Source organism: Calypte anna, chromosome 1 (assembly GCF_003957555.1).
Source record: "Calypte anna isolate BGI_N300 chromosome 1, bCalAnn1_v1.p, whole genome shotgun sequence".
NCBI lineage: Eukaryota > Metazoa > Chordata > Aves > Apodiformes > Trochilidae > Calypte > Calypte anna.
In genome coordinates this window covers 148,638,317-148,665,904 of record NC_044244.1, presented here as the reverse complement: position 1 = coordinate 148,665,904, position 27,588 = coordinate 148,638,317, and the positions used below count along the sequence as shown (strand labels likewise).

The 27,588-nt window shown below is 42.1% G+C and overlaps 1 protein-coding gene across 1 annotated transcript in view; it reads left to right on the top strand.

Annotated features, from left to right (window-relative positions):
* Positions 1–27,588, top strand: part of GPC6 (glypican 6) — a 761,222-nt gene that overhangs the window by 731,846 nt on the left and 1,788 nt on the right. The window contains exon 8 of the mRNA XM_030459184.1: positions 19,526–19,662. Coding sequence (XP_030315044.1) covers positions 19,526–19,662 — 137 coding nt within the window. The remainder of the gene's footprint in view (positions 1–19,525; positions 19,663–27,588) is intronic.

Below are 27,588 nucleotides of genomic sequence, written 5' to 3'. Positions count from 1 at the left end.
TGGCTATCACGTGTGACACAAGATTCATGTCACAGCAATCCTTCACCATGACAGTGGGCACACCTCCTCCTGAAGCAACAACTGAAAGCCAGGCAATGTTTTTCAGGACATCTCCAACATCAATGGTAGCCTACATTTGAACACCTGGACCATCTCCATATCCATAGGGAGATGGCTAGAATATGATCATGGCATCTTGAGGCTGTATGATGTAAACTCTGCCTTGCTCACATTGCTGAGGACCAGTTTCCCCACAGAAGCAAACTGCCTGCATCCACAGACCACACCACCTTGTCTCGGATCTCCTGTGGGTCTCACATTGTGTCGCTGTAGTCTTGGAAAATAGTTTGTGTGCATGTTTGTTTCCAGTTCAAACAATGTGAAATTATGTGAAAGTTATGCTGCAGTCCATCACTGGGGAAGTATGAAACCAAGCATGTATGTCATGGGCCCTTGAACATGGCATGCAGGTATATGGCTGTGGAAGAGAAGGCAAAACCTGCCAGGATGGCATAAAAGAGCTGTACAGGACAGAGGGTACCACAGACACACAGTTTCATGTGCATTGCAGGCTGGCAGCAGTCCCTGGAAAGAAATCTTCTCCAGGCCACACCAGGACACTGTGATGGTGAGAGTCCAGCACAGTGCCAGGAGACAAGTTAACAATTTAGCATCATGGGCCATGTGAGGTTCCATGCTTGTGCCTTCTCCCTCCTTTATACAGCAATGTAGATCTACCTTGAGTGTGTCTAGTGGTTAATACTGTTGATACTAGGGTTAAAAATGTATGCCTTTACCAACATACTTACATATATAACTTTTCAAGTATAGAAGAAACAGAAATTAAGAGTGTGCTTGAAAAAATTACAGCATTTTGTGCTAGAATGACTGTGTCCAGCTTGGACAAAAGGACTCGGAGAAGCCATTCTGCTGAGTCTTCCTGGAACTCCGTATTCCTGCTCCCTTAGCACACCATACAAAGCACTGTGTTCAACAGCATTCCTGCCTAAGACCTGTGAAATCAGTACATTCATTGATGTAACCTACACCCCATGGAGAGCAGATGGTCTGTGGATAATGTGTGTGCCCCCAAAAAAGAGAGTCAGTGAGAATTAAGCACTTAATACTGGCTAAAAACTGCTCCTGGCTACAATAAAGCTAATCCAAATCAGTACTGCCATGCACTACTACTTTACATTTCAGTGGCTTTCCCATTGTGGCGAGTGAGAGGGCTCTGGGGAAGCAAATGATCAGGACATTGATTTAGCATCAGTTCTGATTTAAGTTTCTTGCTACAAAGTGGGCTGTGCTCTCAGCCTGTGTGTGTTGTAATGTGGATTCCAGATAAACAAAACAATGGTTTGTTTAGAAAGGCACTAGCACTTTTGGTATGACCTCTCAGGGCAGGAGGAGGGGGGGAATAAGCCTTATATTTGCTGTTAATTTAAACTTGAAAATAATAGGTAATTTATATATGATGTATTTCTGTATCAGTTGTCCCTAAGGACAAGAGCCAAACCTATCCACTCCCAGTGTCGTATTGGCAAAATTCTGGTTTGTTAATAAGATTCTGGGCTTTAGGAAAATTCTGGGTGTTATGGAAATTCTGCTTGTTGAGAAATCTGGTCTTGGTCTTTGAGGAGGTTTCCCAGCTCATGGCAGGAGAGTCAGAACCAGAGGATGTTGAAGGCCCCTGTCCAGCTCAAACCACTCCAAGATTCTATGAAATTTTTGTACCTAGAGTTATCAGGGATGTCTGTATTTCTACAACTGAATTTCTTTTCAGTTTACCTACTGGGCTCACTTGAACTGTCCCCGTGCATTGTTTGCCCCATCTCCATTATTATAATTTCACTTGTCTTTCTGGTAAGAATAATCTTTAGATTTTTCATAAATCTGTGCTATCCTTTGGGGGTTTTGTTCAGTCTACTTTTCTGGGCTTTTTTAGTGCTTTTTTCCTTCTGAATTCCTTCTGAATTTCAGAGGAAAATTAGATCCTAACACTGGGATCTGGTGTCGCATAATTTCGAAGGAAAAATTGACTGAAATGAGAAGAGACATTTTAAAAATTTATTTTGTGCACAAAGGTTTGTGCTGCTCCTGGAACATTTTAACAGTGCCTGTATCTTCAAGCCATAATCAGGGTCACCTTCGTTTAAACTGCAACCAGTGCCCTAGTGTATAGTCACAGGGTTATTTCTCTTCTTTGGGGAAAAAATCAGGCTGCAAGTGCACATGTCCTTCATGGCCAAATATCTACCTAGAGAGAGGAAAGCAGATGTATGTCTAAGACTAAAAATCCCAAATATAGCATCTAATAGGAGTGATAATTATTTTCAGGGAAAAAAAATAAAAAAGTGTCGAGATGCGGTTTAAGTCCATGGGGCACATTGTTCCAATGAATGTGTAGTGTATTTGTTAGCATACTCATAGGATTTACAACTGCTCCAAAGAGGTACATCTGTTCTATGACTAGAGGCAACATGAGTTTCCTAGGGAAAGTTTCTTGAAACCTTTTTCAGTATGCTTTAACCTCTTGCATGCTGACTTGATATATCTAAACGTGAGGTGCTCAATGACAGCTTCCAGTTGCTCTGAATGCTGAGGCTGGGGCAACTCAAGTACACCCTACCCAAAATCTTTCTATTCTGGGTATAAAGACTGGATGGGAAGCACAGGTTTCCAGTCATATCTGATTTCGATGACCAGGGGTTGCAGGGCACATCATGGCATGCAGCAGCAGTTAAGTGTAGGGGCATATATATCTATGTATATATGCAGAATGACCTGAAAAATGAAATTGCTAAAAGAACAGCCCAACAAAAACCCCTACAACGTCTACACTGCATGCTTGGCTTAACCCTACACACACTCAGTGCTCTGACCCAACAAATCTCCAATTCCATAGCAGTGCTCAGCTTGGAGGTGCCAGGGAAGAGTCTCTTCCACCACTTCCCATCTCTGTGTGCCTGCAGGAGTTCTCTGACAGTCAGGTATTGAGCCAACCTGTCTGACATCCCACAGGGAAGTACACACAGGTGGGTGGGTACAAGGAGGAGGCAGCACCCACCAGATGCAGGGCAGCCAGTGGAAGCTCTTATTGTTTCCCATCTCTCATGCCCCACCACAGTGCAGGTCACCATCTTCCAGACTCACAGAGGCTTCCAAGTCTCACCCTGGGGGTTGGCTACCCTTCAAGTGTTTACAGGCCAAAGCAGGAGGTACCATAATCCTGGGAGCTGGTTAGCAAGTTGGACCACAACATTAGTACACCCCAACCATGCATGACAGAGGAAATCAATTCTGAGCCAGCAGAGGAGGGAGACTGTGTTCTGCACAAGAGAAAAAATAAATGGGAAAGAAATAAAATTTGAAAGAGAAAATAAAAATACACTGAACCAGAAAAAACCCCAAGGAAATCAGAAGGAATTAATTTTTTCATTGTATTTCATGGCAAGCTATTACTGCTGTGATAAAGCTAGTTAAACCTCAGCACACCTTCCCATAGCTGCTGAATTCATATGACCAGTGCTGCATGACCATTCCTCCTTGTACATGCCCCTTTGTGGCTGAAGACATAGACTAAAGAACATAAGAAAGTACTTGCTTGATATTTAGGGCAGAGTAGTCAACAGCTGTTAGCTCAGCCTGCAAATGATCAGAAGGTCAGGCCATTACACAGAAATATCAGAGGACAATGTTGCCATTCAGAGTGCTGACTAAGGCAGAGGAGGGATGCTAAAGGAATGAGCAATCATCACTGTGTTTTGCTTAGGATGGAAATCTCAATTAGGATTCTATACTTCTGCTTCTTGTTCTTCCTTGTGGCAATCTTTTTACACAACAGCAAGATGTTAACACCACAGAATAAAAGGCATGCTAATCAGTGTCATTTTCCTTTTTTTTTTTTCCTCTTGAACACTGTATTTGCTTCACACTCTTTCTTCCATTGTACATAAGAATTAAATAAAGAAAAAATGGTGCTGGGCTATTTCTTCACACACAGCTTTTAAGTTTTTTCAAGTCACCCTCTCTGAGCATCTATATATTTCAGAGCAACAGTACATTTGCTCCCTTTCCTCCACAAACACCAGGCCCCCTCTAGTAACCTGCTGTTGTTGAATGCAAAGATTTAAGAGCAGTGGACAGTGGCAGACAGTCTGTCTGAAATCCATTCCTACCTTTTTTTTTTTTTTTTCCTTGAGCTTTATCTCACTCATTATAAGATACTTATGTTCCTCTACTTTTTTTTTTTTTCCCAAAATTCCCTGTGTCTACTTTTATTGGCTTTGATGGACAGATGAGGCATGATAGCCTGAGACACACTTGACAGAACATGACTTTGGCCTGCATAAATTACTGTCAGGAAATTTTCAGGGAACTACTGAAGTAAATTTGCAGTGACTAAAAAATGAGTTATACATTACCACATAATCACTGCTGCTGAACAATTTGATGGGTAAACCAACTAACCTACTTTATACTCCAGGAGAGTCCTCATAATTTTTCCTTCTAGTTCAACTTTCCAAACTTTTCCTTTGGAGGAAAAGATTTTAGAAGGGGCACTATCCCACTCCCTTGCCAAAAATCATCTTTTCTGACAACACTGTGTCTTTCCTTTCACAGGTAACTCAGAGATGACTGGTTTTGATCTTTCCCCATATTCCCATATCAATACCTATCAGGGGGTAGCTATAGGACCCTTCCGCCCTGTGCCAGTACTTTGCAAGTCCTTTTCTTCTCCATGTCACCAAATGACAGGATTTTCCACAACATTCTCAAAATACTCAAATTAAGAGGATAAGAAATGAAAGAGTTTGTGAAGCTCAGGATCCTTATGGGATGATCCTGAAAATATACTTCAGGCAGTGGCCTATATATTATGCATTCAATATCAGTGGTAGCTTTGACTCAGTGAGGGTAATCTCTTCTGTCTAGTGAAGAGCTCCTGATGAAAAAAATATCACTGATTTTATAGCTAAAATAGACAGAAAATGTGAATGTTTCTATTATTATCTTTACCTCATTTGTGACTCTATCCTTTGTGAGGCTGTATTCTTTTTTTTACTAACCCATAAAGAAGTTTGGGGTTATTTTTTATAGACAAAACAGCAAATTTTCTAGATTCTTCACCCCATGTCTTGTAAAAGAAATTGCCTTTTGTAAAATCTGGTGTCTTTACTATTATGGTAAGACAAATTCACTTTTCCTCTGCAACTATTACTAAATCCCCCAAAACATGAATTCTAAAGCCATGAATTTTGGAGGCAAATAAACTGTAGCACTTTTTACCAGTAGAATGTCATTCTACTCATGACAGATTCCTGACTGTGGGAACACAGGTTGTGATCACCAAATGCCTGGCGTGGCCTTGCATGAATCCTTGCTGAAACACAGCAGCAAGCTGAGGTAGGGAAGACACTTTGAAAAAGAAACAAAATAAATAATCAGGCTGCAGCTGCCTCAGTCCTGAAAGTGCTGGCACAGAAGCTCGGCTGCTTTTAAGCTGCCTGCGTGCAAGGAGCAAGCATCGATCTTCTGTCCAGCTACTTGCTTCCCTCAAGAGGCAGAGCTGGCAGGATGCTGCCTACCAGCTGTGGGCAGCTCCTCAGCTGGCAACACTCAGTGATACCTGTTTGTGTTGACAGCTCTGAAGAGCAGGAATGGGATCTCCCAGGCCTTGATGGAAGAATAGGGCAAGAATATTTTACTCATCCTGGTGAATCACAGAAGACTCGAAGAACACCTTCTAGCATCCTTCCATTAGCTGAAGGGGTTCTACAGAAAAACAGGGGAGAGACTTCTTAAAAGGGTATGTAACTATAGGACAAGGGGCAATGGCTTTAAACTACCAGAGGGGAGATTTAGGTTAGACATTAGGAAGAAATTCTTCACTATGAGGGTGGTGAGACACTGGAACAGTCTGCCCAGGGAAGTTGTGGATGCCCCATTCCTAAAAATGTTCAAGGCCAGGTTGGATGGGGTTTTGAGCAGCCTGGTCTAGAGGGAGGTGTCCCTGCCCATGCAGGGAGGTGGAACTAGATGCTCATTAAGGTCCCTTCCAACCCAAACCCAAATTCTACAATGATTCTATGAAATACAGAACTCCACATCTCCATAGTGAGCACACATACAATCATACAATCATACAATCATACAATTGGCTGGGTTGGAAGGGACCTCAGAGATCATCGAGTCCAACCCTTGAACCACCGTTGCGGTTGCTAGACCATGGCACTGAGTGCCACATCCAGTCTTTTTTTAAATATCTCCAGGGACAGAGAATCCACCACTTCAGTGGGCAGCCCATTCCAATGACGGATCACTCTTTCCGTAAAGAAATTCTTTCTAATATCTAACCTAAACTTCCCCTGGCACAACTTAAGTCCATGCCCTCTTGTCTTGTTGAAAGTCGTTTGGTAAAAGAGCCCAACCCCCACCTGGCTACACCCTCCTTTCAGGTAGTTGTAGAGAGCGATGAGGTCTCCCCTGAGCCGCCTCTTCTTTAGGCTGAACAACCCCAGTTCTCTCAGCCTCTCCTCGTAGGGTTTATGCTCGAGTCCCTTCACCAGCCTGGTTGCCCTCCTTTGGACCTGCTCCAGGACCTCGATATCCTTCCTGAACTGGGGGGCACACACAATGCCACAAAAGCTCTTTGCTGACTTTTCTTTCCTGATGATGTATTGATTTACCACCTGTAATAATTCAGATTTCTGTATTTCACAGAATCACAGAATCATTTTGGTTGGAAAAGACCTTTAAAATTATCAAGTCCAACCTTTAACTCAGCACTGCCAAGTCCACCACAAAAACGTGTCCCTAAGTAGTACCACATTATTTAAATACCTCCAGGGATGGTAACTCAGGAAGGGACTCCCTAGATATCCATTGCAGCTCAATTGCTTCAGGGTCTGAAGCTTTGCTTTCACCACCCACCCACCACCCTTCCCTCACCAGTCTGCAGCTGAAGATGCAGAATACTTTCTTTCCACATCCTGGTTGGACCCCATGTGCCTTGGTGACAGCACCCTCTGCAGCCTCTGTGATGAAGGGGCCCCTTACTTTATCATTAACAGAAAGGGAAAGGGACACGCACAGCAAGATGCTGGGTGCCTGTTGTCACTTGTGCCCATAGCAGAAAGCAGGCTTGAAGTCACTGCCATCACTGCCCAGCACACATGGTGCAGCAGCCAGAGCTGCATCCTCTATCCCAGCCTGTCAGGAGCAGCACCCATAGCTTTACCTCCTACAGCTTTTCCCAGCCCTGTCTCTCTTGCCTTCCCACCTGCCATGGATTGATGCTTGCCCTTCATTCTTGGGAGACAAAATCCACTTTAACTGTGCAGCTCCTTCCTCTTTGCTTGTCAGCATCCAGAAAGTGGTGTCCCCCCTGAACAATGTGGTAACACTGGGTGTCCAGACACCAGCAGTATGCTTGCTGTAGCAGGGAGATGGATGGCAGCCTACAAAGAGCAACAACAAATAACTTCAGCAGTAAAAACAGGTCTAGTTGTATGCTGTATTTACCTGCTTGATTTAAATATAGCTTGAACTGCTGTATTCTGGCTGTTACAGACATCCATGGAGGAGTAGAGAGCCTCATTACCTAAAGCAACACCCAAGGAGGGAAAACAGACTTTTCATGGTGGAGAAGGTGCTAGAGATGTAGGAATAATGCTTTGCTTATCCAATGACCCACTGTTTGATTTGAAGTAATTTTCTTTGCATACAATTATGTTTCATACATATATATATATATATGACAGGAGGATTCCTTTCTGCTCTCTCTTTTTCTGTCTGGAATGACAACTCTTTGGGACAGGTACCTTCTCATTTTCATTCACACCGTATGCCTCAAGTGCTTGCTACTGTGCCCATTCTTACCCATACAAAAGTTCCCAGTGTTTGCTCTTTAAATTGTCTAGATTAGATTCCACAGATGGTCTTGCAGAGTGTATTGAATTTCTGGCAGAGGCAAGAGTGCACCATGAATTCATACTGCTCACTGAGTCCCAGAGCTCAGATTCCATATTCCAGATATAAGCATGTCCTAGCACTTTTAGTATCAAAGTGAACAAGAAACTGGAAGGGGCCCATTTCCTGATTGGGAATTAGACTGAATACCAGTCTTGCAAGAATATCTAAATTCATGACTTTCCACCCAGCCATAGGGATGGAACAGGGAATCGATTAGTCTCATTAGATTTTTGCTGCTTTAGGATAAAATCTTATGAGAACACTTCATTACATTGCTGTACTTCAAAGTGGACTTAAATTTTGTCCCTCTTTTGGAGTGATCCTCAAGCATTAGTGGTAGCTGGACCCATACCCAACCTCTGTGCCTCCTGCCTGCTTCTGCCTGAGTCTCTGGCAGCCCTGAGGAAGCTGTGTGTGGTTGCTCTCTTAGGATCCAGTAATTGGACCACTTAACCCTATCACAAAAGGACAAGAGAGTGTAACCCCACATCACCAAAGGATAACCCACCCTCTCTCCTCAGTAGGAAGGCAATGAAAGTCATTAGTATATTGACATAGTAGATTTACGGTACAAAGCTCCTTCCGACTCCAGATTGTTATCCTGATAAGCAGTTTTCCTGCTGAGCCTGCTTTTCTTACCAGGAATATCCTCCTATACATCTGCCTCTGAAAATGTACTTGTTTTCATTCTAAATCCTTTGTGATTTTTGAGACTCAGATGCTTTAACAAATTGTATTTGCATGTGATATAACACCAATTTGTTGAACCCTCTCTCATGACTGTAGCAGCTCTGAAAATGAAACTGTGCATCTTCCTCAGAGAGCCTGAGAAGAAAATTCAGAAAAAAAAATATAATACAGAACTCCACATATCCGCAATCACCACACAAAAGCCTCTACGTGACTGTATCTATTTACCACATGTAATAATTCAGATTTCTGTATTTCATACAATCACTGAATCATTTTGGTTGGCAAAGACCTTTAAGATCATCAAGTCCAACCCTTAACCCAGCATTGCCAAGACCACCACTAAATCGTGTCCCTAAGTAGTACCACATCTACACATCCTTATGTGTAAGGGTGGAGACAGGGATGGGGACTCCACCATTCCCCAGGGAAGTCTGTTCCGGTGCCTGACAACCTGTCAGTGAAGAAATTCCTCCTGATATCAGATGCAAACATCCCCTCGTGCAACTTGAGGCCATTTCCTTCTTGTCTGTCACTTGTTACTTGGGAGAAGAGACGGGCCCCCCTCCTTTCAGGGAGTTGTGGAGAGTGATGAGGTCTCCCCTGAGCCTCCTCTTCTACCGATTAAAAAACCTCAGTTCCCTCAGATGCTTCCCTGAACACTTGTGCTCTGGACCCTTCACCAGCTTTGTCTGAATTAACACAGAATGCAGATATCCAAGCCATTTGAAATCAAGGTCTGGTTTCACTTCATGGTTGGCAACCAACACCAGGGGAGGGAAAAAACTACCAAACATTCATCCTGGATGAAACGAGGGCACGGCATTGAGCAGAAGGAGGAGCTTCCATGCCGTGGATGCCAAGTCTGGCGTGTTGGGGCTGACATGCCAGCAGGTTACCCTGAGGAGAAACGCTCTGTGCCTGCTCCCTCATCTCACTCCTCGCATCCTCCCTCCCTTAGGCCAAGCCTGCGGGGCCTGACGCTCACCCAGGAGCAACCAGGCTTGAACACTTCCATCGATAAGCGCCGAGATAGGCTGCCCAAACCCTTCCCGCCCGCTGTGCGCAGCCCCGGCCCGCCTGCCCCCTGCCCCCGCCTCCCTCCCTTCCTCCCTTCCTCCCTTCCTCCCTCCCTCCCACCCTCCCTCCCTCCCTCCCTCCCTCCCTCCCTCCCTCGCCGCGGACATCGCTTCTCCGCAGCCCTTCATCACCTCACCCTATCCCCTTCCTCCCTCCGGTCCCTGTGTATGACCCAGGGGAGGCTGACACCGATTGAGGAGCCCACAAAGCTGCACCAGGGAGAAAGGTGGGAGAGCTGGGGTCCCCCCCCCCGGAGGGTGACCCATGCCCGCACCGCCCAGCCCCTGGGAACTCACGCCCCCGGCTGCACAGGACGTGGGGTTGGAGATCCCTGTGCCTTTCTGTGAGCCTGGAATTGCACATGGAAAAGGGGGAAACGGTTTCTGATGACCTTAAAAGTTAGGATTTAACGGGGCGGGAAAGGCGCTGTGGTCTGGTTAAGTCATTTTTCACTTTGCGGCATTCAAACGCCAGTCATAGCAGAGCAGGGGCTTTTTGCACCTAAACTAGATCAAAAAATAAATATTTTAAAAATTTAAAAAGAGGTAGTGGGGCTTTGAGAAGTGGGCAGTGCCAAAAGATCCATGAAGTCATTTGGGAAAACACTGATTTTTACGTTGCATGGAAGACAGCTCCAAAATACTATGACCTCGTACAGTGATTTCAAAATCTTAAGGTAGATCCTTCATCAAAACTCTCTCTTGCATGATCTGGGTTTATGTATTTATTTGTTTTCTATGGTTTTGGCCACCACAGCCTTTTCTCCATGGTTCTGTCTATTCTGTCTTAAACACTGGATGTGGCACACACGGTTGAGGGAGAGACAGCTCAGAAGCCCAAAAGTTGCTGCCAGGGTTGCCATCATCTTCTTTCTGAATCTTGAATTCTTTCAAGGCATTAAGCATCCACTGAGAGCTTCTTCAGCTGGGAAGGCAATGGAGTTATGTCAAGAAGTAACCACTAGAAGAAATTAGGTCAAATATAAGGCTACTTCAAGTATAAAGTGCAATTATCCTTCTTGTTTGGTTATGAAAAGACATATCCCAGCTTTCGCTGCCCTCAGAAGTCATAAACTTCTCACAGCTATTGGGAGGCTTGAACCACTTGTCTGTTGTAACACATGCAGTTCCCTGTAAACCCTTGAGTTTTATGAGAAGAGACAGCCACTTCACCCCTGGTGTCAGATGAACATTTTCAGGAAAGTCTGTATAACTTGAAATACACTATCAGTAATTGTTTACATTAGCTATTAACATTTTTGCTCGGAGATATGAAGGACTGTTCACAAAAAACACCTAAGCCTTGCCACAGAAAAGCTTCTGGCGCTTTCTCTTTCAGATTCCAGGATATTTCTGGTGCTACTTTTATACTTATCTGCAATCCAAATCCTTGGATGTGCTTGAATCAGATTTATAGACCACCTTTTTAGTGCTGTTTCCAAGTATTACCGGAAAGAGGAATGCTCTTTCAGGTTCCTACAGATTTCTATTTCAGGATGCTAACATTTCCAGTAGCTTCCAATTTCCAAAAGCCATGTTTTTATTTACTGGGGAATCAAAGGGCAGTGAACTTGGCCTGACATACCTACTTAAGAATGCAGACTCATGGTGCAAATCAAGCGAAGAGCAAGGTGAGAGTAAATGGAAAGGAGTAAAAGTTTAGCCCAGGTTGGTCCACCATTTGACAGATTGGTTCCCTTCCTTCCTCCCAGCCAAACTGAATGTTAAATGTGGGAAGAGTTTGGCATCAGGCTCTGATACCAATATATATATACTATATATATATTATATATAGTTATATGTATTATATATTGATGCACATTATAAGTGGTTTTATTCAAGAAGAGTCTCCACTTGAGGATGTGAGGCAGGGTTAAGCTCTCAGCAGAGCTCTGGAGGAAACTCCTGGAGTTAGGATCTCGAGGAGGGTTAAGACACAAAAAAATAGCAGTGCCATAAAGCAGATGCTGGCTTTTCTAGTGTCATTTTTGAGAACAGGGTTGTATGCTCTGAGTGGTGACAGTCTTACATGGGCAATGGCACCTTCCCCTGGAGCCAGCTAACACATGATGTGGCACAAGAATTTCCAGGCCACAGATGGCAAGAAGGCTCCAGCAAGCACGTGTCAGCATTCATGCAGACATGAAAACTATTTCCTTAGAAAACATGCAGTAGGCAACCTAGAGTGCTTTAAAATGTGTGGCTTAGATCAAAGCTGAACACAACAAAATGCAACTAGGTCACTCAAGAGAGTACACCAGGCAGTCACATATAATTCACAGTGTATAGGAGACTTGCCCAGGTCACTGCAGGTATCTCAAATGGCACTAGGAACTTAGATGAATTAGTGCTGGGTCATTGTACTGAAAATGTCAATGCATAACTGTAGGAGTATTTGTATGGGAGCTGAATTTACCCTAAGTCTCTCAAGTTATATATCTGTTAGTCTGAGAATTCAGTAGGGCTAGTAGTCACACTTTGCTGTTATTAAAGGCGTTAACTTTTTTTTTGTCAGAGATGTGGATAGCCCTCAGAGACAATGAGAGCAAACAATCCTTTCATTTCACTTTAAAATACTCTGGTGAGAAGAGTCTTGCTTTGGAAAGTCGCCTGGCTCATTTGTTTTATTTCACAAATTACCCAAGCGCCCATTTGTGCTTTATAAGTGAGATTCAGCATTAGTTCTTGATTAGAGGAGCTGTCATCTGCTTTTCTGTGCAGAAACATGAATCATGAGCATGCAGTTATCAGTGAAGCACTGGACCATTTAAAGTAGTAAAGTCAAATTAAAAAAAAAAAAAAAAAAAAAAAAAAGAGAGGCAGAAAAACAAAAAAAAAGCATTTTGGGCACAAGAAGACCCGAGTGAAATTCTCAGAACATATCTGAGCTGAGAAAGTATCAATGACCGTAAAATTTCACAGCCCCCCCCTTTTTTTTTTAGAACCTCGGCCTTAGTGTTTTGTAGGGGAAATAAAGCTCTGGTTAACCTTGGCACTGGCAGACCTCATTAAAATAACAGCCTGTCACTTTTGAGTTTAAAATAACAGGGTTGTCAGTTTTATATTCAGCGGAACAATCTACAGTCTTATTCTCGGGGAAAGGCTGCGGGTGTGCAGGGGGGGGACGGGGGACTGGCAGCCGTGCAAAGCCTGAGCAACACTGCCATCTGGAGGACCCCCAAAACAGGGGATCCCCGGCAGCTGGGGCAACGAGGCTGTCAAATCCTGCTGAATCCCTGCCTTACGCGCTTCGCTTTTTAAAAGGCTGAAAAATAAAGAACGTGGTGTTTCGGCAAACTGCTCGGCGTTTAAATTTATTTTGTGAGAAAGCGTGGAAATGTGGACTGCCTTGCAAAATAGTCTGCATATAAAGCAAATGAGTTTCTGCTTTGCTTGTTCTGAATTTGCAGTGGGTCAGTCATCCCTCTCTGAGGCACCTAATGTCCACTGAAATTCTGGGAACCTAGTGAGCTGTTCTAAATAAAAATATGCAACAATAAATAAAAATAAGCACAGACCCTATGAGGAGAGGCTGAGGGAGCTGGGGCTGTTCAGCCTGGAGAAGAGGAGGCTCAGAGGAGACCTCATCACTCTTTACAACTCCCTGAAAGGAGGTTGTAACCGGGTAGACGTTGGTCTCTTTTGCCAGACGACTTTCAACAAGACAAGAGGGCATGGTCTTAAGTTGTGCCAGGGGAAATTTAGGTTAGATATTAGAAAGAATTTCTTTACGGAGAGAGTGATCAGGCATTGGAATGGGCTGCCCAGGGAAGTAGTGGATTCTCCGTCCCTGGAGATATTTAAAAAGAGACTGGATGTGGCACTCAGTGCCATGGTCTAGCAACCGCAACGGTGGTTCAAGGGTTGGACTTGATGATCTCTGAGGTCCCTTCCAACCCAGCCAATTCTATGATTCTATGATTCTATGAACTAAGCTCCCTAAATTCAATCAGTGGATAAATGAAGACTCCTTAGTAAAAGCCCCGCAAGAGAAATCCTCTGTAGCTAAATGCAAACACCTGGAGGAGAGAGGGGAATCCAGTTCTGTTGCTTATATATAAGGCATAATGCTTCCAAGATATCTATATGAAGCTGGCAGATGTAGCAAAGGACATGGACAGGAAACACATCTTTCTCAAGAGGCAACCCCCAAGGTTTAGAAGTCCAAGTACTCATTAAGCCCAGTTTACAAGGAAAACTGTGTGTCAATTAAAACACTCAGCTGTCCCATACTGTCCTGCTTGTGACATGATTTTAGCCCTGGCTGTGACACCCACATGTAGTAGAGGCATAAACATAATAACCAGTTAGAAACAGTCTATAGTATGTGCTTGCTGACTTAGTCCTTTTAAACAAATCATTGGCCATTAGTCTCAGAATGCTTTCAGGTTAAATCCCTAATAGACATAAATACTGATAGGTGCCTGGAAGTCCATCCCAGATTTCTTCTGGTAGGCATAACACAAATTAGATGATGATGATGATGATCTGTTTGTTTTTCCTACCTGCCCATACCTATGCTGAAGAGCAGTTCAAGTGGTCCAGCATCATATCCATAAATCTATTATCAAGATGCCCATCACTATACCAGCTCTACATCTTTTTAAATATAGATTATAAGGGCAATGGGTGTGTGGCTGGGTTTGTTAGACACATCAGAGTGAAAGCAGCAGGCAGTAGAAAACTGTCTGGTTATTTCACCTGGAGATAATGTAACATGAAAAAGTGGCAGTAGTGAAATGTCACTTGTGAATTAAAAGGCAAAGGAATATGTGACTAAAGAAACAACACAGACAGGACTGTGTTTTGTGATGGCTACTTTTGTGCCTTTTCTCTAAGAGAAAACCCAGGCTGCTTTCTACTTGCTGTCAGCAGCTGCTCTGTTATGTGACACTACATACCCGTCCTGAAGTCCCTGAAATTAGAGTGCCTCCTCACAAGCATCCACTTGAAACCTCTTCCAAGTGGTTACACCACAACATACCAACTCCTCCAGAGTGGCCCACAAAGAAGCAACATCCAGTGAGCTGACAGAAATATTTGTACATTTTTCCAGGGCATAAAGTCTTAACTCGCAGTGGGACTTTACACTGAGGCGTTTCTGAGCATCCCCAGGGAGAAGGTAACAACACAAAGGCAAGCTAAATATTCTGCTTGCATTTAAAAAGGGAAGGGAAAAAAAAAAAAAAAAAAGAGACTCTTCCCAAAATGCAGAATAGATAAGGAAAAAATGCAATACAAAAGCATCAGGAAGAAGAAAAGAAGGTGAACAAGAATGATTTCTTCTTAAAACAAGCAAGATTCCATATTATTTTACTTCATTTATTGCATTGAATCTTGGTCAGTTTTGGACACATTCCACCATTTTGAACATTATTGCAGCATCTTCTGATGCACGAGTAGGAATTATATTGGTGGGGATGATAAACCTGGAAGGACTTTGAAATACACTTGCCAAGGGAGGACTTGCCAGGGGAGGACTTGGCAGGAGATGAGGAAGAGGAAAAGGAATTTACTTATTTTGGGGCCATCACCTTTACAATTTGCAGTTTGGCCCCCATTGCTTCTGTGTGCATATTATCCCCTTGCCAAAGAAATGCTTTTCCATCAGAAGTTAAACTGATGTAGATTCCATAGACAACTGGCTGCTGTCATCACAACCAAATGTATTGCTGGGATCTTCCATGTCTTATAAAATGTGGTCATTTCACTTTTATTTTTGCATGGTATTTTCAATTCTTTTTTTAATTGTTCTGGTGAGTCTTTAGATTTATCCAGATGTCCTGAATTAAACCAAGGAATGCTAAGGTCTGATTCTTGCAAAAATGATGGGCTTGCCTTTTAGCTCACTTCATTACTTTTAATGCAAGGTGAGTAAAACAAGACAAAAATATTGAACAGCTTTATTTGCCTGCTTATAACTGAGCCCATGCTGGTAGGACTGGAACTGAGTTTATGGGGGATGCTCCAAATTCTGCTGAGGAATTGCATGACATAAGTGACTGCCGCAGTCATGTAAGAAGTCAGAGGCAGAAATAAGAAATTAACTGTATTCTCAATGTAGAGCATGTAAATATATAACTTCCATAACTCTGGATATTAATTTCTCTTTGGAAATGATGCAAATATTTAACTTTTCTCACTTACATAGTAATGCCTTTCTTCTGTTAGCAATTGCAGATGAAGGCCAGGCTCTTTTAATATCCATTCCTATGTATCCCCCAATAAATTAAAAATGTAACTTTTTGCATGGTTTTTGCTCTATCCTTTTAATTATGAGAGGAAAATATTGCAATTCAAAACAAATTTAGTGCCTTCAAAGTAGCTGAAAAAAGTAGCTCAATACAGTATCAAGGCTACATCAGGAAGACACCTAGGGCAAGTCAGGCTCATGACGGCCAAAGAGATTTAGCTGTCTTAATCCAAGTAAATCTTTGCTAAAGAAAGTGGAAAGGAAATATGTAAAATACCAGAATTTTTTCTATCTTGTGTTTAAGTGTTTCCACAGAAGTCTAACCCAGCTTAAAAGTTATTTTTCAATTCAAATAGGAAATACCAAGGAATCATTTACAAGGCCACACGTCCCTAGGGGGATACAGTAGTCTGACTTTGTAAATCACAAGCAAGCGATGTTAACTGAACCTTTAGTGGCTTTTATCTTGTTTTCAAGGGACTGTACATCTGTTACATATTTTTTAAATGCTGGATGTGATCAAAACTATGTACAGAGTAACATGTGTAACCACGGGGACTAGTCAGAGGCTTTCTGTGGTTGTGCTTGAGGAGATCCCAGAACTGAAGCCACTGAAACCCACAGGCAAAAATTTTACATGTCCTGGCAAGCATTACATCACCTAATTCTGCTCTGTATTTAAGGTTACATTAAAAGTACTCCAAAGTCATTGCCTGCATCGTGCAGAAGTGGATGTGGCCATCAGGCTACTCCCTGAAAGAGGAGGTGAATCAGTTAGTGTAAGTAATTCATCTCTCAAGACCATCAGAAAGCACACTGAACTTCCAGAAAACCAGTCTCAGGGTGAGGTTCCCAGAACTGATGAGGCAGATGTGTCAAAATCCACTGCCAAAAGTTGAGAGGGTCAGCAGAGGTCCAGTCAAGCAGCAGGAAAGAGCAAGACTTTGCAGGCTGAGTCCACAAGTTGTTTAAAGCTCGACAGTGAACCAATACAAGGGGGAGGTGAGGGTAACTATCCAGGGAAATGTCTGCGAGTGATAAACATTGTTAAAATGCACCTGAATTGGAGGCATCTAGAGAGGGTTGCAAATGGTTACCTATCCCTAAGCTGTGTTCGTTTTTGTTACTGCTGCTTTCTTGTGAGTCATGGAAATGTCTTTCCCCTCTCCAGGTTCCATAATGGAAAAGATACTTCAGGGGGTGGCTGTGAGATTTAATTAGCTGTAGTTTCCTAACAGTCCTGGGTCAAGTAAGGTCTTACCTTACTAAGTGCACTTCTGAAATTTAAAAAAATTAATCTTTATTGTTAGGAAATTCAATTATTTTTTGTCTAGATGCAATACACATGTAGAGTATGTAAATGTCATCCAGTAGCTTCAGAACTGACTGGGGCCTGGGAGTCCTCATTTTTCAGGGAGTATCGGAGTGTGAGCTGTGAGAACCTGTCTCCATTCTTTTGATGATTTCTTTGAAAATACAAGGTTTGAACTCCAAATTATATCTCTTACAAGCGGTGTTGACCCACTTGTGGTTCAAAAGAGAAGTCTGCAGTCCTTGAGCACCAGCTGTGATTTGATTAAGGTAGAAATCTGAATGTAACTCTAAACATCTGAGTTGTGAATAGCTGAAAATAACTTCCAGATAGCAACAGTTACTTCTCTAAAAACTAATTACTCCTTACCAATATTAATCAGATTACTTGAGTAAATATTTATGTAGACAAGAGCAACAAATGAGAAAATTTGTGCCTTTGGCTCTCATGTTTCCCAAGCTTATGCGAATGGGCCTTCTTCCCTATAAACTCTCCCCTTATAGAATTCTCAGATAGCTATCTCTAGCTGGTTGGCCTAACAGGAGTTTACACACCTTTCTGTGAACACTGGGCACTTCAACTGAGTTGCTTATGCTGGTTATCTCTTCCAGCACAAACTTGTTTTTTTACCCCCAGCATGGGCAGAAGAGGAAAAGAAACTGCTCTCTGCCCAAAGACCCTGGTCCCATGGACCATGAAAGAGCATCCTGAGACAATTCCCACTTGTGCTAGAGGCTTGCCCGTGGTCTGTTAACTGGAATTTAATTTCTGGCTTGACAGGGATTCCCTGTTGAGACTTTAAAGGTTTGCAAATGCTGCTAGTATCTCATATGGAAACAAAGCAACCAGAGTTTGGCAAGGGGTATGGAGGAGATTTTTTATAGAGTCTGTTATGTCAAGAAATTCTTTCAACAACTCATGCAGTCAAATACTGTCCTACTTATTTCTTATGGATGAAAATGTAGACAGTGCTTCTGAAATAACATCCTTGGCTGTTCCTATCTTCTGGCTTATAAAGTGACATTCTGCAGAGTTTAAGCACGTAAAGCAGTGTGGGCCATTTGCTGGGAGAGCTATCATGTCTCAGAACAAAAGATAAAAGTGATAAATAGCCAAGTACAATACTGTACCTCAACAACCTAAAAGCCAATCTCAAAACTGAATGGAAGAACGGAGAGCTTTTATTTCTTGGTTTCTTAAAGAATAAAGCTCCGTGATTTCCTTTGAAAGCTATTCAACAAGCTCCTCTAAATCCTATTACAACTTAATGTGAAATGCATCTGTTTCAATAAGGACAACTGTGCCACAATTCATCCTTTGTAGTCTGTCCTTTGTTGTGTTTTCTATCTATTCTTGTAGATTTTTCCACTCTAGTAAACCAAACACAAAACAAGAACTGATAACATTTTAGCCATTTATTTATTAAGTTGATGCTGGAAAATCAGTTTGTTCCTCCTTTTTGCCTGAACCATTGCAAATTAAATTATTGTTCTAGGGGTTTATAATGTAAAGAAATTGTTTCCATGCTGTCACAACATTTCTGGAATATGAAGTCTGTATCCAGCTACAGATATTTATCTACACCTAGCAGCAAAGATGGATACAGTCTCTGCATGAATGTAAATTCACAAACTTCTCACTGTTACTGATACCCAAATGTATTGCAGTGTATTCAGGCTGTGTATCTTAAATTAGTTCAACATAAGCTCAGCACTGCATAACTTTCTTAAATTCTGTGCATATAGCTCTAAATGTTATATTTATATAAGGCATGACCAAGTTTGTGGGCGAGGCAATTTCTCTGATGTACACTGTTTATCTGAATTTACATTCAGCAGACTGTGAGGCATATTAATTCTTAGAAGTATGGATATTTAAAAAGCCTTAGACAAATTAAAACTAGAAAGAGGAAGATGTAACATGCTTTTTATTATTGTGTTGCCTGTGGAAAAAAGTGACTTTGATTATTTGGACTCTCCGAATCCAAATACTGAGTGCCTTGCTCATAACTACCAGAACATGGCACTCAGTGCCATGGGCTGGTAACTGCAGCAGTAGTGGATCAAGGGTTGGACTTGATGATCTCTGAGGTCCCTTCCAACCCAGCCAATTCTATGATTCTATGATTCTATGAACTTAAGTTTTAGAATCTTCAGCCCTTTTCACCTTCACCATCATCACCATTACAGAATTAAACAACCTATTATTCAACACAGTGCTAAGACCGTTACTGTTATCTTCAATCTCTTTTCCCTCTTCTTGTCTCTTAATCAGGTAACAGACATTAAAGAAAAGTTAAAGCTCTCTAAAAAGTTCTGGTCCACATTACCCTACACAATCTGCAAGGATGAGCGGGTGACAGCCGGTCCGTCAGTGGAGGAGGACTGCTGGAATGGCCACAGCAAGGCAAGGTGAGGTGGCCTCCTCTCCACCACACTCAGTCCAGATCCCCATCTGGCCTGAAGCAATCCCAGAACTGAGGGTATTTCACAAAAACTGTTACTGAGAGTGAAACAGAAAAAGGGGGGGGGAATTAATTGCCCACACGCAGCTTGTAACCGAGATTACTTATTGTCAAGGTGCCATGAAAGCCAGAGTGTGAGTCAGGGTAAATGTGCACAGCATGTCAGCATGTGAACGTAGAAAATGTTCACTGGTTCAGCTCCAGAAGGATAATTTATACTGTGATTTTAAAGAGCTCTTTTAGCACCATTTAGCATCCCTGTGTTGGGACTGACAGCTTGTGAAGCTCTTGCGCTCCCGGGATATCGTACTGGGAGGAAACAGAAATTGGAGTTTCTTCTCTATTTGCCATTGGCTGGCAAAGCTTAGGGGTATTGCTGGGGGAAAAAAAAAAAAAATTAGAAAAAGGCTGAAAAATAGCCAGAAGAGAATAAATGTAACACTCCTACATATCTTGTGTAGAAGGCTCGACCTTATGTTACTTCATCATGGAAACTGTGGTCATCTGCCCTTGTTTGTGATAAGTTTTCTGTGAGTTTTAATTTTGAAGTTTGCTTGGCTCTGGCTGTAGCATGGCTGAAACTGGCAGATGAGCAGATGTCTCCAAAGGTCCCAGTGTGGCTTCATCAGCTGACAGAGGAAAGGATCTGATTATCCCTGCTGAGAGAGAGAGAAATTGGCTCCAGAACCACACCGGGGGCAGCCAGGTTTCAGGTCTGCAGAAATAGCCTGTGCTTTTTAGGAGACAGGATTGGAGAGGTTTGAATGTGTGATGAACACTGAATCTGGAGAGTGGTGATACTTTCTGGCACTCAGGGGCTGGAATATTTACTTTTCTTTTACTTGATGATACAAAGAAAGCCAGAAGACAAAATTGAGCCAAAATAAAAGAGAGACAAGCCCATAAAATATAAAAACTCAGTGAAAAAAAAGTGATCGTATAAAAAACTCACAAACCTGTTAAATGGCATTTTGAATTGGTGGATGGATGGGCAGATACACAGACATATTGCACCCACCCCATCATCCAGCCATTTTTCTAAGGAGCACACTTTACAGGGGGAGGTTTTTCACTGAATGCACACCCCAGCCTTACTACACAATGCTCAAAATAATTCAGTTCACAGCCAAGAGCAGAGAGCTGTTTGGGATGCTGCTACTCACTCAATGTTGAACTTACTTCGAGACATGACCAAATCTGCCCAAAAGCCAACTCCAGAAAAAGCCCCTGGAGACTCTGAGAAAGACAGCTTGGAGGAGTCTCTCACTATCACAAGTTTCATCACAAAGGAACAGTGTGAAGAGAGAAATGAAAACATGGTTTTATCTTCCTCTGTACTATCTGGTTTTATCAGCTGGGCTTTGTAAGTTATGATCTGAGCCCAGTGTGCTGCAGTGGTTAAAGGCAGTTCCCAGCCCCACCAGCTGGATGCCACACTTCACATCAGGATGCAAACATTAATAACAGATACATCCTACCCTGTCTACAAAAGTGCTGTCAGACAAACCTGCCAATATCCCTCCTGGTTTCCATGGCCAACATTCTTTGTGCCACATTTCACTGGTAGTTTTCAGCATCCTCCTGCTCCTACACTGAAGTGTCTGACACAACTTTGTTGGGAGTTATGGTGCTGCATTTTATGCATGCAGTTTTTCACCCTCTTTTAGCAGTACTTACCTCACAAGAAGCCTGGTTATTTTCATCTTGCCTTCTGATGTTAATGTGCTGAGGCCACGGAGAAAAGCTGTCCTCTGATGATGATCTACCTGGTTAATTTAACAAAGACATTTCACTGAATGTGGAAACACAGCTACAAAGCATCACCTGGAAATACAATTTCAGCAAGCCCAGCCACTGCTCCTCTGCCCAGTTTCTCTTTCCTGACCAATTAGAGAGGAATTATATGGTCATAGTCTTAATAACAGAATTCAGTAAATGCTTCAGGATGATAAACCAGTAACAAATCATAGAGATACCCACATAGGAAATAATATTGAAAATAATATAAAAAATAACAAAATTATTGGCTTCAATACAAAATCACCTCTTAACTGGAGAATAAGGACATTTACCACATCATAAGGAAAAAAAATTGTGTTCCCTTGATCACACTGATTAGTCTCCGATATCTAATACTAGTTTGCAAGAACAAGAGTGGCAAAATCTGGCCAATATGCATTTACCTACCTGTGTTCAATGTGTCAACCATCATTAGCTTCCCTGTGGTATATGAAGAGTTCAATTTTGAATCCCACAGAATATGACAACAGCCCACGTTAGAAAAAAAGAAATTTAGCCATCTCCTATTTTCCTAGAAATTAATACTACAAAGGAGATAACATCATGTTAGCTACTATTGGGAAAGGAGATTGCTGGTGGGTTTTTATTAGGTCCGGTAGTAGCACAGAGAATTAGAAAATCTGCATTGCCAGATAGACATTAGGCCTTATGTTTCATTTTACACACCACCTTTCAATGCTGCTTTTACAGAGGAAAAGTTACAAACCTGAGATCACAGAAGATGAAAGCTAGGCTTTCTCCTGAGAGAGGCATTACACCAAGGTCACTTGTGTAATTACAGTCCCCAGATATCCCTTTGCTACTATGATTAATATACAGTGACACCAGGTGCCAAATGAAGGTCACCAGTCCACAAATAATCATGGGGTAACCGTCATCCATTTGGTGTTCTGGAAGGGTGCACTTGCCTTGTTGCTGATCCTCTACAAAGAATGGTTTTAATCAGGCCACATCAGGTAGAAACTAAGTGCTGTGGAAATAAGAAGATATTTATTAGGTGTATTAATCTCTTTTTTAAAAAACCCATATTAATAATAATCATAGCAGTAGCAATTAATAATATTAATAGCTACTTCAGGCAAAGTGCTTTTTAGAGATGCTCAAAAGGACTTCCCCATCATATCTGTATTTACAAAAGAACCTGAACATAACTTTATCTAAATAGCATTAATGTCTTCTGCCATATACACAGATTTTTTTAAAATATACTTAGGATCTAAGGAACATCAGTAAGATCAAACTTTAAAAGTTTAGCTCCTTCCCTATATGCAGGTAAATTCTTAACAATAGCTGATAGCCTGCTCACTAATAGATGTTCTCCAGAAATTCAGGAGTTTTTCCCAGAAATGGAAAAACAGGCATTAGGAATGAAATTCAGGCCTTAGGAATGAAACCAAACCAGATCCAAAGTATCAGTATCTGACTATGTGACTTTTACTGAAGTGAGTAACCAAATCTGTTACCACTCTGGTGGCCAGAAGAACCTTGAAACGTTCCAATCAACTCAGCCAACACATTTCAATCAACTCAAGTGAGAAACTTGCTCATGCACCAGCATCCTGGTGCTCAGGTTTACCAGGACTGTAGATGTACTAATATGTCTCAGCTCTGAAAGGCTGTAAACCATGGAAGAGATGAGATCTGCATTCCTTTCCATGAGGAGCTTATCACTCCTCCAAGTACAACAAAGAAGAAACAGAATTGTATATGAGACAGGCATTATTTATAAACAGGGGGGAAAGTAGAGAAAGGTAAAGAACAAAAGGAAAAATGAACACGACTTTTCAACATGTAGCTCAAAACCACAAGGTGTTTCACCAAAACAAATAGAGCACAGAGTCTCAGCTGGCCTGAAATTTTCTTCCTCTGCCATAGGTAGGTGTGTGCCTACTTTCCCAGCACAGAGCCCTTGATTCCTGGTGAAATTCAGGTGGGAAGAAAGACTCACCAGATCAGTGCCTGCCTTAGGAAAGCTGCTCATTGCTGACCAGCAAGGCTTGCAAAGAGAAGGAGTTGAATGTCCTTTACCAGGAGGTAGGCAAGGATAACCACGTAGCAGCAGTAGCCACAGTGTGAATAAACCACTTCTTGGTACTTGGGAAAACTGCCTGTATTTAATTGATGGCTCCAGTGTATGTTTTCAGCTTCTTCCTTCCAACAAACTGGCAGATGAGCCATTTTATCCCTCTCCTTCTGTCTCCTCGAGCTTTTCTACAAGATGGAACAAAAAAAAAAAGCCCAACCTTAAAATACCCTGTGGGGATTACCTCCTGAGCTAACAGAATCAGATGAGGTGGTCTAGTTAGCCAAACAAGCCAATTTTCCACTGCACTTATCTTTCTGGACCAGATGTGACTGCCTACCCTCAGCCTGAGCAAGACTGTGCTGGATTTTGTACTCTGCTGCCTACAGTTCTGCACAACTGGAAAAACTCCAGCACTGCCCAGGTGGGATGCTCCAGTTGTACTGTAAGCAGCTTCTGAGGCAGCAAAATACAGAGATCACTGCCCTTTAAGTTAGATATCTTTTAAAAACCAGAATGCTCCTCCTTTTTTGTTGTTCTTTTTTGTGTTTTTTTCATACCTACAGCCTTTATATAAACAACCTTGAAGATTTTTAGACTTGAAAAGGAAGAAGACACCTTGCAACATTAGCGAGATATTTAAAAGGGGAAAAAAAAAAAAAGTGCTTTTAAGTATGCTTTGTGGTGCTTGGCTATTTTATGTGCCAAAAGACATCTCTGTTGTGTCTGCTGAGACAAGCAAGAACTGTAGAAAGGCTAAGAGGAACAGAAAGCATTAATATTTTAGGAAACAATGTAAATTGCACTAAAATCCTGACATAGCTGAGCAAGGAGCAAACAGCAGAAAACAAACAGTATTGTTCATCTTCTCTGTACTCAGAAGGCAAAGAAAGCTGATTTTTTTTTTTGTTTTGTTTTTTGTTTTGTTTTTGGTTTTTGTTCAAGAGTATGCAAAGAACAGAGACTGATTCAGGTTGGCACTTCTCTTCTTTTTGTTTTTAATGGGCATACAGTTCTTGTAATGGCCAGACGTACAGAGAGATCATTAATGAGAGTAGAAGCAGCAGCTAAGCTTAAAATTCACAAGGGTGTCTCCACTTACAGAACTGCAGCAAAAGCAGCTGTGTTCAACAACTTTGCCCAGCCAGCAACAAATCTTCTGTCAGAAAGTGGTCCCAAGACATGGCTTCCTGGTCTGTGGGACTTAACCCTACCCCCCACACAACAAAATGCTTTTGTCAAAACATGTGTCAGGCTGCCTCTCAGAGGCTGTCACTCACAAAACACCTTGGGCTGCATGTTCCCATATCTGTACCAGTTCTTTCAAGAAAGGAAAACAATTCAAATATATTTGCATTCAATACAAGCTTTTCTGCCATTCCTTTCAACACCAACCCCAAGGAAACAACTGAACTAGTTTAGTCGTGAAGGCAGAATCCAGCTCACATTCAGACATGTAAACTCATGCATTTAAATATAGATGCCTCTGGGTAAGACAATAAGGAGTCATTTGTGTTGCTGAAGCACGAGTAGTGTCATTTAAGGCTCTCTGGTGTGTCTGAGATGAGTATAACCCAGGACACTAGCTCCCATCTGGACCACAGCCTGTGCAAGTACTGCTTCCACATTTAAAAATCACCAGTTTCAAGGTGCCTGAAGAGAAATCCAAAATCCTGTCAGAGTAGTCAATGTGGCAATTTTCAATTGCCTAAAAAACATGTATATCTACTGATCTACTGTGTCTGAATAGTCAAGACACATCCATGGAGCTTGCAAATAAGATCTACAAGATATTCAGACCCTACCGGAGTGGCAACAGGACACCAAGCAGAATATCCCCCTGTGGTTGAAGTGGCACTCAAGACTCAATCCAGCTGCCTAAAGGAAGATGTCTAGTTTAATTTGAGATGCCCTGGGGTACAAGATCTGCCCCTCAAGCTTGTGGATATGATGCAAGACCTATGGGAAAGCCACACCTTTCACAGCTAGTAATTAGAAAAAGAATCAAGAGCATTCAAATGGCACCAGATGTCTATGTTTGTGCAGCTAAATCCCAGCAGATGAAATCTAATGAACCAGTCATCTGGCCAAAGACATATGGGACTTCAACAGCTGTCCCTGTTCAAATAAACTCCTGACTAGTTTTGACTAGATCTTGTGTTGACTAGATCTGCCAAGAGTGGGATTCTGCTCATACGCAGGCACTTGGATCTCAACATTCAAGGCCTGGTAACTGTATAAACCTAAAGATGAGTCCTCAGCCTCTCTAATTCTTCTGCTCTTATGACCTAACTGCCAAAAGGCTCATTTCTCTGGGAATGTAAGTACCCAACTCACCTTTAGGCAATAATAAGGTAATAGATTTCTTGTGACCCAACCTTACACATTTAGGTTAACCCAAGAGGTTAACCCCTCCATGCCAGGAAGGCTGTGAGGATCACCAGATCCTGAGGCAGATACCAGAGGGGGGGGTGACAGATTGGATAACTTCCCACATCTGAATGGAGTGGCTCATTTAAAGTTAGCTGGTCTTCAGAAGGACACCAGATCCACCCTAATCATAGTGCAGAATATGAACCCCAATAAAAAGAACACACCAGAGCATTTTCTAACTGCTTTAAATCTCCAAACTGACTCCTATCCCCTCCCTATGAAAAGTTTTCTAAGACGTCAGCACATTCTTCTTTTATTATTGATGCTAAGGCAAGATGAAATCAAACATAAATCAAAGGAAGCCTGTGAACTTCTGTTCAGAGCTAGCCATAGCATCTCATGGATGGCTTGCAATAAAGAGCAGTTCACCCTTCATAAACAAGGAAAGCAATCCACATCAACACTCAGCCATTTCAAATAACTTTCAGCTGATACAGCTCTGGACATTGTCATGGACAAGATCCTGAGTAAGAAGCACATCCTCTCTGAGCTGGTAGGGCTGTTCTTACATTCTTACTTTTTTTAATCAACTGCACCTTGAAATCCCTGACTTTGGCCTGGGCTGAGTAATTTATCTACAGCAGCCATTTCATTTGTAGAGACGTGTGACAGATGGAGGTGCTGTTCCTTTTCAGCCCACAGCTTCCCTGTGTGCCAAGGTCTCCATCCTGCTGCCTTCAGGCAGCTCTGCAGAATTATTTCCAATTTCTATCTTTGGTGATTCATAACACTGCTGTCTGCAGCCCTCTGTATGAGGGGAGGTAGCTCTGTGTTCTCACCGTAGATCCCCACAGAATTGTTATTTCTCTTTATGGTGCTAGAGAAATAACAGGACACACAGTTTGAGGCTGGGTATTTTTGGCAGACATGTTTTGGTCTTCTATGTTCACAGTCCCCCAGGACTGCTTTCATTGAAGCTTTCAAAGGCCACCGATGACAAATGAGTTTCATCTTGCCAAGCAAGCACCTGTTAGGATGAAACTAAACCCTTCCATGGTGCAGGAAAGCAGTCATCAGTTTGTTAGTCTCCAGGAGCTATACACAACTTACTTTCCCTTAAACATGACTTCATCAGAGAAAGTCCCTTCTTCTCACTTACTTTCACATTTACTTTCTGTGAATATATTTATTTTCCAGACCAATACGAACGTAAAAAATGGCACGAGTGCCAAATTTTAATATCGATAAAGAACTGGGCAGGCAAAAGTGCAAGTGAATTAAAACACTTTTAAACCATATTTAGTACTAGGAATCATGAAACTGTGCCATCAGTAAGCTGGACTGTGCTGTCATTATTGGCTGAGCACATCCCTTCATGAAGAGTCTCATAAACCTTAGTAAGATAGCCTGGCATGCAAAATAGTTACAAAATAGATCATATCGTGATGAAGAACATGAACAAAAGGTGGATCTGCCCAAATTCCTTGTAGTCCAAATATGAGGCAAAGTTAGCACATAAATAAAGACAGATGAGAGAGATAGCAGCAGTGATACCCAGTGTTCTCAGGATACCATGTCAGCACTGAGAAATAATGTCAGCCCTTTATCAGCACTGCAGCTGTAAACCACACAGGTAATTTTTAACAGACATTCCAAGCAGGAAAAGAGAGCTTTGCA